This window comes from Monodon monoceros, unplaced genomic scaffold, assembly GCF_005190385.1.
Source record: "Monodon monoceros isolate NGI ecotype Baffin Bay Population unplaced genomic scaffold, NGI_Narwhal_1 Super_Scaffold_21, whole genome shotgun sequence".
In the NCBI taxonomy this organism is placed as follows: Eukaryota; Metazoa; Chordata; class Mammalia; order Artiodactyla; family Monodontidae; genus Monodon; species Monodon monoceros.
In genome coordinates, this window is record NW_021703778.1 from 12,388,097 (window position 1) to 12,399,766 (window position 11,670).

The 11,670-nt window shown below is 46.8% G+C and overlaps 1 protein-coding gene across 1 annotated transcript; it reads right to left on the reverse strand.

Moving 5' to 3' along the window:
• Positions 1–10,492: 10,492 nt before the first annotated feature.
• LOC114905126 (cytochrome c oxidase subunit 6C) lies at positions 10,493–10,874 on the reverse strand. Its single transcript, XM_029239635.1, has one exon. The coding sequence runs from the start codon at positions 10,840–10,842 to the stop codon at positions 10,615–10,617; it is 228 nt and encodes a 75-aa protein (XP_029095468.1). The 5' UTR covers positions 10,843–10,874; the 3' UTR covers positions 10,493–10,614.
• Between the last annotated feature and the right edge of the window lie 796 nt (positions 10,875–11,670).

Consider the following 11,670-nt stretch of genomic DNA (forward strand, 5'->3'; position numbering starts at 1 on the left):
TTCCGTCACCTACATTTATCCGCTAAAGCAAAGAGTCACGTCAGAAAATTCTTTTAGCTGTTGTGTCAGTAACTCTTTTATAGTTTGGAAATGTGGTATGCTTTCTCCTTCCTGAAAATGAGAACAATTCAGGCACTTCTGTTTTCTTTCTGCCAGTGAGCTCAAAGGACGCCCCAAAACTTAGAGCAATGCTATTAAGTACTTCCTGGGGCTCAAAGTTTCCATTCTGTCCTCAGATTATTTTTGGTGAGAAGTGGAGTGTAAATGAAGAAAAGGAAGGTGGACGTTTTAGGAAGTATAGGGAGAGAGAGACAGGCTTACTGTTAAAGAAGCATCACTGGGAGATATTTTTAAAAATAGTATACCTGTTATGATTGTCTTCGTTTCAAACCCATTTGATCCCTGATCCCATCCCCCAACTTCCTTTTTCACTGGCGTCCACAGGGAGCCTGCTAATAGGGCTGTCGCTGCGGACCCCCAGCCCTGAATGCCGGGGACTCCTCCACTCAGATCTTTGCAGCCTCTGCCCACCGAGCCTGGTGATTCGAGTCACAGGCAGGCCTGACGCCAGTGAGTCAGTCCACCTGAGGCCAGAACGGAAGACTCCTCTGACATCGAAGCCTTGGCAATAACCGCCATGAGTATTCCCATCTTCTCGCTTGTTTTCCCTAGTAGTGAGTTTAGAGCTGTGAGTGGGCTCTGCTTTGCAGAGCACCCCAGGCTCTAAAGCTCGAAACAGCCCCTGGAAGTTCTGCTGGGAGAGGATAGCCTCCACCGCAGAGTAGTTAACTGTTCTGGGAGCTCCGTCATGCTGTTTGCTCATAATGCAATCCTGACCCCCCCTCCCCCTTTCCCTGGTGTCACTGTCAACACCTCTCTCCCCATCCCATCCTTGTGCAGAGGGTTTTCAGAGTCTGTGAGCTGGATGTTACATGGCGCGATGATGCATTTCATTTGTTAGTGGGAGCGCATTGTTCTTGCCGCTTATGATTTTTTTTTTTTTTTTTTGGCCTCCCCACGAGGCAGGCGGGATCTTAGTTCCCTGACCAGGGATCGAACCTGTGCCCCCTGCAGTGGAAGCACAGAGTCCTAACCACTGGACCGCCGGGGAATTCCCATGATTTTTTAACAGCGTTTCTGAGGAATAATGAACATATCATACAAGCCCATGTAAAGTGTACAATTCAGTGGCTCTTCGTATATTTAATATATTCACTCTATACTATATCCATCGCCACAATCAACTTTTAACATTTTCGTTATCTTCCAGAGCAACTCAACACCCCTTAACTGTCACACCTCTCCCCAGCTCTAGGCAACCACGAATCTGCTTTCTGTCTCTAGAGATCTGCCTAGTCTGGATATGCCGTACAACTGGAGTCATGCAGTATGTGGTCTGTGTGACTGGCTTCCTCCTCTTAGCTTAATGTTTGCAAGGTTCATCCATATTGTAGACGTATCAGTACTTTACTCCTTTTTAAAAAATTCGGAAGTACATTATATAATTTATTTTTAACTTTTAAAAATTGAATTACAATATTACATTAGTTTCAGCTCTACAACGTAATGATTTGCTATTTTCATAGATGATACTCCATATAAAATGATTATAAAATATTATTCCTTTTTTTTCAAATAATACTCTATTATACAACTATATCACATCAGTTGATGGACTTTTGGGTTGTTTTCACAGTTTGGCTATTATGAATGATACTGCTGTGAACATTTGTGTACAGGTTTTTGTGTGGACGTATGTTTCTGTTTCTCTTGGGTGTACACCTAGGAGCAGAATAAAGTAACTTTAAACTTTTGAGGAACTGCCAGGCTGTTTCCAAAGTGCCTGCACCATTTTCCGTTCCCACCAGCAGTGTGTGAGGGTTCCAGTTTCTCCACACCCTCGCCAACGCTTGTTATTATTTGTCTTTTTGATTATAGCCACCCTAGTGGGTGTGGAGTGCTGTCTCATGGGTTTGACTTGCATTTTCCTGCTGACTAATGGTGTTGAGCACTTTTCATGTGCTTGTTGGACATTCGTATATCTTCTTTGGAGAAACTATTTGGATAGTTTGTCAATTAAAAAAATTGGGTTAATTGTCTTTTTATAACCAAGCTCTAATAGCTCTTTATGTATTCTAGACACAAGTCCCTTATCAGATATATAATTTGCAAAATTTTTCTCCTGTGCATTTTCACTTTCTTGATGGTGTCCTTGGAAACACAAAAGTTTTAAATTTTGATGATGTCCAGTTTATCTATTCTTTCTTTTGTAGCTTGTGTTTCTGGTGTCATATCTAAGAAGTCATTTCCTAAGGTTATGAGTTTAAAAGATAAATCCTCATCTATCATCCAATATATTTTTTCTCTTTTCTGTACCGGTGTCATCCTCTAATTTCACGAGCAGATAACGTCTGTCCTTATGAAAGTGAGTAATAAAATGCTGACTGGCACAGGCCTGAGCACTGAGTGTGGTGGGCACAGCTAATTCCCTATCAAGTTTGCTTTTTTCCATGGTAGTGAACTTGTCACCAAGTACATGGCTGCCCAGTGAGACCTCATTTCCCAGCAGTTACATGTGTCTCTGTGACCAAGTTCTCTCCAAAGACAGGGCCAGTCCCAACTGCACAGAGGACCACAAGGCCCTTGGGAATGGCTGGGCCCCGGGATGGAAGAGCCTGGGTCCCTGGATGACCACATGAAGAGAGCTGCCCGCTGGCCCAGAGCACTCACTCCAGGCTATTATATGAGGTAAAAATAAATATTTTGATCTTTAAGTCATTGAATTGCGGGGCGGGGGGGAGTCTTCTTGTTACAGCAGCTTAGACCTACCTAAGACATGAGGTAAGTTGCATGTTACTCCATTCAAGTTTTCCTTAACTGTGAATTAATTGGCACCCGTAGGGTATAGTCAGTATGCAGGTACACATCTGCATAACCACCTCTAATTCCCGGGCATAGTTCTTTATGGTAATGTGGCTGAGGGTCCAGGTGGTGGCATCACCATCCTGGGGTTCGAACCCCAGTCTCGGCTTATACCACTCATGACCTTGGGCAAGTTACTTAATCCTCGTCAATCTGAGGTCACTTTTCTCAACTTTAAAGTGTAGGTAGTAGTAGTACCTGTTACCTGTTTCATGGGGCATTTCTGAGGATGAAATGAGTTCACACATATCTAGTGCTTAGAGAGAGGCTGGCACAGGGAAAGTCATTGCTTGCTCCTAGCTTTCATTATTTTACACCTTGTTCACGAGGATATTATTTATTCCATAAAAATTGATGAACTCCTGTGTGCCTTGCACTCTGCTGGGTTCCGGGGCTAAAATTTTCTCGAGAAAATCCAGACAAAATTCTTTCCTCAAAGCTTTGACAGTTTAATAAGGAATTCAGATTTAAAATAATTATATAATGGAATTGGAGCTATAATTTGTTACAAAGTGTGTGGGATCTCAGAAGGACCCACTAGCCCCTGGCTGTGCATTAAAAAGGTTTAAGGGTGGGTACCAAGAAGGAGGGAGGGTTTTTTTTTTTTTTTGGCTGCGTTGGGTCTTCGTTGCTGCGCGCAGGCTTTCTCTAGTTGTGGTCAGCGGGGGCTGCTCTTTGTTGCGGCGCACTGGCTTCTCACTGCAGTGGCTTAGTTGCTCTGCAGCATGTGGGATCCTCCTGGACCAGGGCTCGAACCTGTGTCCCCTGCATTGGCAGATGAATTCTTAACCACTGCGCCACCAGGGAAGTGGAAGGGGGGGGGAGTATTTTAAGAAGCTGGTTGAAATTCAGAGGCACCATTTTCCCAGCAGTTCCTGGCTACAGAATGCCTAGTCACGGCCAATGCCAACAGGAGGATGCTGTTGACCTCGATGAACAGTCTCCTAGGTCTCAAGCAGAACAGAAGCAGGAAAGATGTATTTGTCTAGGTGATTCTTAATGCAGAGCCAACCCCTATCACAGCATAAGAAGAAAAAAAATCACTGCCAAGTCCCCTTTAAAACAGATGCTTAAAATGTTAGTTGAAAATATATGAAAAGTGATCAGCTTAACCTGGTAATTGTTTATACTTATAAACCATTCTCCCATCCCCTAGCCCCCCCAATATACTTGAGGATTTATTTCTCATTGTGCATCCAGTTAATGGTCTTTCTAAGGCAAGATTTCTCTAATTATTCTACTCCCTATTAAGAAGGCAGAGAATCTTCACATTGTTGAATATGTCACCACAGTGGCATTACTTGTTTGTTTAAAGTCTGTGGGTAGCTAAGTAAGAAAATACAGAATATATAGTTCTGCTGCTATGATTACTTCTGATTTTTAAAGGGGAAGGAGGACGGTGGCCAAGAGGTATTAGGAGGCAGCTTCCCAAAGAGGAATCCCAACGGGCAGTGAATGGTTCTAAAGCAGTCATTTGGCTCCCTCTCGTGGACCTTTCCAGAATTACTCATTCCCCCACGTATAACCCGGTTACCCACAACAAACACACTCGTTTGGACAATGGAAAGATGCAGTGCAACTACCAACCGAAACTCTCAGCTATATGCCAAGGGTGGGAGAATTGGCTAATGTCCTTAGGTCAATCTAGCAAGAGGAAGAGCTTAATGGAAGAGAGAAAATTGATTCAGCTCTATTCCATGCAAAAGAGACAGGGCGTTTTAGCAATATTCGTATGTCAGTTTTCTAGTTACCAATCCCACCCACATCCTACTGCCTTAGTCTACAGCAAAAAGCCCATTCAGATTCAGTACATCTCAGGGTCTTGCCACCCTCAACCCCCTCCCCACAAAAAAAAGTGTTCAAGGGACTTGTAAAGGTGAGTGACGCCCTCTATTGGCTCAGATAAGTCCTACATGTGAGTTTTTTTTCCTTCATTTGGAAAAATCAGAATCTGCGCCTACACAGAGCTGTTTCTGAGCCTTTTAGAGTTCCAGGGGAACCCCCCCCTCCATATTAGTTGTACCTTTATAAATTGGTTGATAAAAGATATTTAATGATAAAAATCAGTGAAGTTCATGCACAATTTGCATCCTGTTCATCGTGTTTGCGTGCATGTGTGGTTTCTGAACTTCAGCCGGTCAGTGGGATATAGATCACAGGGGTCCAGAGAGCCTGACCCCTGGAGGACAAAAGCGGGTCAGATAAGACACCGCTCACTACCTGGGTATTTCCTTCCACCTGTGGGTCCCCTGAACTCCCTCCTCAGCCCCCAGGACTGGGGGCCATTTCCTGCCCACTTTTCTATGATGCTATATTGTTAGATGGGACCATTGTGCCTGGAGCCCATTGTGATGGCCGTGTCATGGGATGCTGGGGAAGGGGTGTTTGTCCTTGGCTACATCTAGCTGTCCACAGACCTTGGCTTCAGTCCACTGACCCAGAGCAAACCGGAGGCTAGGTGTTCTCATATCAGCCCCACACGTATCTCCTCTCACCTGACTGCAGGGGAGGAGGGTTCACATCATCTCCAGGCAACCTCGTGGGTGATCTTACAAGCGCAGCTAGCTCTGGCTTAATTCAGCCATTCAGTTTTTTAAAAATGAGTTAAAAAAAAATGGGTTTGACGTACCTACCATGCACAAGGGCCTGGATGCTGTGGCAATTGAAAAGTCAGTAGAACACTGTCCTTGCTCTCACGGAGTTTCCTTTCTAGAAGACAGGTGGTGTATTCAAGGAGAAATCTAGTGACTAACACAAGCAAACCTGGAATACAGCACTCACCGTCTTGTATTGAAATCATCTGTTTAAATGCCTGTTTCTTTTTTTTTTTTTTTTAAAGAGGATGTTGGGGGTAGGAGTTTATTAATTAATTTATTTTTGCTGTGTTGGGTCTTCGTTTCTGTGCGAGGGCTTTCTCTAGTTGTGGCAAGCGGGGGCCACTCTTCATCGCGGTGCGCGGGCCTCTCACTGTCGCGGCCTCTCTTGTTGCGGAGCACAGGCCCCAGACACGCAGGCTCAGTAGTTGTGGCTCACGGGCCTAGTTGCTCCGCAGCATGTGGGATCCTCCCAGACCAGGGCTCGAACCCGTGTCCCCTGCATTAGCAGGCAGACTCTCAACCGCTGCACCACCAGGGAAGCTCCTAAATGCCTGTTTCTTAAATGAAAGAGACCTAGTGCTTCCTTTTTCCCTCCCTCCCTCCCTCCCTCCCTTCCTTCCCTTCTTTCTCATCACCAGGCACAAGGCCAGGAACACTAATGATCAGAGCAAATACAAGTAGAGTGGGCTGGTTAGGGGAAGACTAGCTCACATGTGCTGGTGGGGGAGGTGGGAGGTGGTGCCCCCCCTTCCAGTGGGTATTTAGCTGTGACAATGGGTGTCATACTCAGCACTGTACAACCATCTAACTGGGACCCCCCCCCCCACAATCAGGCCACAAACAGCCAATCCAGGCTTCTCTGCTGCCATCCTTTCCCTTATTCTTTCTGGTTCCACCCAGTCCCATCCAGCCCATGGATAATTCTCGTCTTGCCTTTCTTACGTTGATTCCAGTTTGCCACTGTCATGAATATGGCACTGCTATGGCCTTTCTTGTATGTGCCTCTCGGTGCAGGCAGAGACGACTTGGTTAGATATTTACCGGGAGTGGCCCTGGTAGGTGGTAGGAGGTGGGTGTGCTCAGCTGTAGTGGACGCTACCTGTTCTGGTGACCTTGGCTGCTGAGCCGATTGCCCCCCCCCCGATTTATCGTATGTGTTTTGTGGGCCATGAATTCGGGCAGGTGGGGAGGTGACTAAGGTCACTGAGGGTCGGCGCCACGTGGTCTGGGGGCTCCCCCTCATGGCTAGTGCACGTTGGGACAGCTGTGAGGCTGGGACCGTTGGGTTCCTTAGAGAGGCCTCTCCCCACCTGGCAATCTCGGGGCGGTGGTGGTGGGGGGCTGTCGACATGGCAGTCGCCCTTCCCCTCCCCTCCCCCCACCCCGGAGCGAGTGGTCAAGACCCAGGCAGAAATCTGCCGGCTGCTTCTGGCGGAAGTTACAAGTTGCAAGTCACGTTTTGGGCATCGCCTCTGCCATGTAAGTCCCTGTGTCCCTGCGGCTCAGATTCCCGGGATGGAGGGTGAGCCCTCGCCCCCGCCACATCCGCCATGTCCACGGGGGAAGGAGCAGAGGGCTTGTGGCTCCTGTGATTTACCGCACAGCCTGATACTTTCCTTTTTTTCTTTTTATAAATGTATTTATTTATTTTATTTATTTTTGGCTGCGTTGGGTCTTCGTCGCTGCATGTGGGCTTTCTCTAGTTGCGGCGAGCGGGGGCTACTCTTCGTTGCGGAGCACGGGCGTGTGAGCTTCAGTAGTTGTGGCTCACGGGCTCAGTAGTTGTGGCTCAGTAGTTGTTGCTCCGCGGCATGTGGGATCTTCCCGGACCAGGGCTCGAACCCGTGGCCCCTGCATTGGCAGGAGGATTCTTAACCACTGCGCCACCAGGGAAGCCCCCTGATACTTTCTTAAAGTGGTCTTGGGAGGTCTCCGGGAGTTCGAAGGCAGCCAGGGGGCGGGGGAGAAGCCCTTCCTGACGCTGACGCCGGGGGGACAGAACGACCTCTGCTCCAGCCCCTTGAGGCCGGGCGTCCTGTGACTTGCACTGCTGATGTCCCCACACTGGCCGTGGGCCAGCAGCTGTGTTCTGTCAGGGCCCCTCTGCGACTTTTTACGAGCTGACTGGTTTTGATGTCCCCAACTCCCGGTTGCTGCTTCCTGTGTTAGGGTCTTATCTTTCAAGTGGCCCAGGAATCCAGCATCTGGCTGGGATCACAGTGATGGGGCCCAGCCGGGATGATCACTGAGACGGGGGCAAACCTGGTGCTGATGAAAACAGCCTTCTTGCCTCTGCCGGGCTGGCTCTGCCATTTCTGCTGCGGCAGTAGTTTCACTGCCAAGATCTTCACTGGAAGATCGATCTGGGATGTTTGATCCAGGATACATAACTGACCAGGGACGCTGGGGCCTTGCTTGCCTCCTATCATTGGAATGCTCCTTGTTTTTAGGCCTCTTCATGGACAGGGTTAGGAAATTATTATTTTTTTAAGATAAAATGAGTTTTATATGATTACATACTTGAATTTCCAACTCAGATCGAAAACTATAGGCTTTTTATGTCACCTTATCTATCATCCATTGGTTTCTCCTTTCTTCCACACTGAAAATCCCAGTTCCCAATGACACTAACATAATTGCTCATCTGCCAACACTATGATATGAAAATAGCTTAATTTTTTCTTTGGCAGTTCTTTTTGTCCTAGGTAATAGCCCATTATGGAGAGACAGTCAGATTACCATGTTTTAAAATTACTTACAATTGTTCCCCTCCCTATGGCAATGCCACTAACATGATAGAGAGTTAGGTTCATTGTTTCACTTTATTCTTATTTGGGGACTGATTTTTTTTAATTTAATTTTGTTTCCTAATTATGGAAAATATTTTCATGGTTTCTGACACCAATCTACAAAGGAAAGTTTATTTGGAGAAGTTGCCATCTTTGGTAGATGAAAGTAGCATACTACACACAGTCCTCCCCACTGTTATATAGCCTGGAGGTCATTTCGTGCTGGCAGTGGAGACAGTCTTCATTCCGGTTTTTAATTGGACCGTACTCGTCGTGCGGCTGCATCATAGCTTATGCAACCGTCACCTGACTGATGTGCATTTAGATTGTTTCCAGTCTTTTGCTTTTACAAAGGCGCTGCAGTGAAAATCCTTGTACATTCTCTTTTTCTTATTTTTGCCAATACAGCCTTAGGGTCAATTCCTAGAAGTCAAATTGCTGGGTCAAAGGATAAACGTACAGTTTCTGGTAGATATCACCAAATTGCCCCGTACGGGGTTGTGCTGTTTTGTATTCCCCAACTGTTTCTCCACAGTCTCACCGACAGAGTATGTTACTGCATTTTTGGACTTTGCCAATCTCAGAGGTGAGAAATACTATCTCAGTGAAGTTGCTAATTTGCTAATGTCATTTTTTTTTTTACCACTGAAATTAGAATAAAGAGGTAAGAAATGTTTCGTCTAGATAATATTCTCTTTAGTTTAGCATTATAGTCATCACAGGTACAAGGGCTACATCCAGGCTTCACTAGCCTGTGGCTACAATATTAAGTCTCATTAACTTATAATGCCCAAATTACAATAATTTGAGGTTCCCTAAATATACCTTAAAAGGGACATAGCTATCCTTATGTCTCCCAGTTGTTCTGGGGAGTCTCCAAAGGGGACCTTGAAGGCAGCCACCAACCAGCCTCTTTGCTGCAGTCACCAAGCTGGCTGCCGGCCTGCTCCCACCTCTGCCATGCAGCTCCTGCCGGTGCAGGGTCCGGGGGCGCGATGATGCATCAGTGGTGGCTGCTGTGAGGACACCAGTGCTGACCACTTCCCCTCCCCTACCCCACCTGACCACGAGACAGTGCTAGGACACCGGAAGAGGCTGGTGGAAGGGCTGCCCCCAACACTGTGCTGGACTATCTCCTGACCCCTCCCCTAATTTCTACTCTTCTCCTAAAGTATCTCCAGAAGACCTCAGTCTGCTTTTGGCCGCTGATTCTTGTCCAGAATCTTATGGAGATTTTCACGAAAAGGGATCCTTCCTTGGATGGTTCAAACCCCATCCAGGAGGCCTTCCTCTACTCTATAACGCAAACGCATACGTGCATATGGATGACGCAAGCAGATACGGAAACGTGGGTTAGAGCATCATCTCCATTCACAGCATCTGGTCAGCCCCAAACGTCCTGTCCCACAGGCACCTCCACGCATCTCACGAGCACATGGCAGAATACACAAGTAGCTGGCTCTGGCTTATAACAGGAAGGCAGGAATTACTGATTGAAAACCAACTTACATCAGTTTAAAAGGCAAAACAACTGACAAAGTGGACAAAATTACTGGAAAGTACATTTAAATACAGATCACTCTGAAGTGCACCAACATTAACAATTACGAATACTAGTGATTTAGGGCTTCCCTGGTGGCGCAGTGGTTGAGAGTCCGCCTGCCGATGCAGGGGACGCGGGTTCGTGCCCGGGGACGCGGGTTCGTGCCCCGGTCCGCGAGGATCCCACGTGCCGCGGAGCGGCTGGGCCTGTGAGCCATGGACGCTGAGCCTGCGTGTCCGGAGCCTGTGCTCCGCAACGGGAGAGGCCACAACAGTGAGAGGCCCGCGTAACGGAAAAAAAAAAAAAAAAAAAGAATACTAGCGATTCAAAAGTTTCATTTTGATCAATATTCTTTCAGAGATTTACTTAGAACCAGAGAGGAAATTTTAAATTCATGGAAAACACTGTTAAGCAAGCAGAATTAGGAAAAACATGCCGCACTTGGGAAACAATTTTCTTAAAAAATACATGAAATTCACAGGACTCGTAAACATTATGAATCTCAACCAGACACTCCTACATTTTTCAGAAACAAATCACGGTAAGTGAAAAAAATGCTTAAAGGCTCATAAAGGGTTGCTAGAATTTTTTTGTTTGCATTTACTATTTACTGCTGTTTTTTTTTTTGTTGTTGTTGTTAATCGTTTATTTATCATGAGAAACTATTCCTTAGTCCAGATATTAGTAGTCCATAGTTCAGGAACACAGGTAAGTGACAAACTTCCATGGAGCTCAACCCAAAGAAATTCTTTATATTCCAAAATCACTTTGCGCTCTGAAAGATACCAGCCTTCCTCATCTCCTCAAAATCTTTTACGGAATCATAATTTCTGTAGAAATCTGCATATGTCTTCTTTCTTGGTTCAGCCACAGCAAACTTATAGAAAGCTGCAACGCCCAAGGAGACAACGAATGCTCCAACAATATGAAATCGCAGACGCTTGGCCAGAAGGCCACGCATCTGAGGTTTTGTCAAAGAACTGGAAGCCATGGTAGTTCTTCTCCTTGACAGCTCAACAACGACGTCCTTGGAGAAATCTGCTGTTTTTTTTTCTTTTACTATTTTTACTGCTCCATCTTCTACAATTGGTTATTCGGCGTCATAAGCTATCATGTATTTGGTTTTAGGTCAGAGCCACTTTTGTTAAGTGCAGACCACTGAGGGGGTCCCTGGGTTCCTGGTGGCTTCCTGTCTATGGCAAAACAATGTGACTTTTTGTGCAGACATTCTGGAAGCATCACTGAACTGAGACTGAACCATGGTCTAGGTTTCACTGAATCCACTGAAGTCATTTTGGAGGTGGTTTGGTCACCATGTCACCACGCGTCATGGTGACAGGGGCCCCTCAGGCTGCCCTTGCCCATCCCACCTGCTTGTGGATTGCCCGAGGGTCTCTGGCCCGGGAAGGAGACCCCAGGGAGCAGCTCTGCCCCTGCAGTCATTCCCATCCTGGAACCTCGCTTTAGCCTAGGATCTGGGGATGACACATGTCTTAGGCTCAGTGGAAATGGTCACCCCAGGGCCTCTCAAAGGGGCTCATCCTTCCACTCCTGACTCAGACCCCGGGCCCAGGTGAGGTAGGCTCCATTCCTACTGAGGATGTTTCTGCTCCATTGCACCTCATCTTGGTGACTCTCCTCAGTGCCTACCCCCTGTGCAGGTCACCCTGCCCCTTGCCATTTTCGTCCCCCTCTTCTTACATCGTTTGGGGTACCCATAGGGACAAGGATGAGGCCAGAGAGGCACCTAGATGTGAAATTTCAGCATCGGCTGCCTCTTGGGGTCTGCAGGTGAGTGTCTCCTGGCTAGTGTGGGCCC

Coding starts and splice junctions, on each gene's coding strand:
- LOC114905126 (XM_029239635.1), bottom strand. CDS start 10,842: ATGGCTTCCAGTTCTTTGACAAAACCTCAGATGCGTGGCCTTCTGGCC.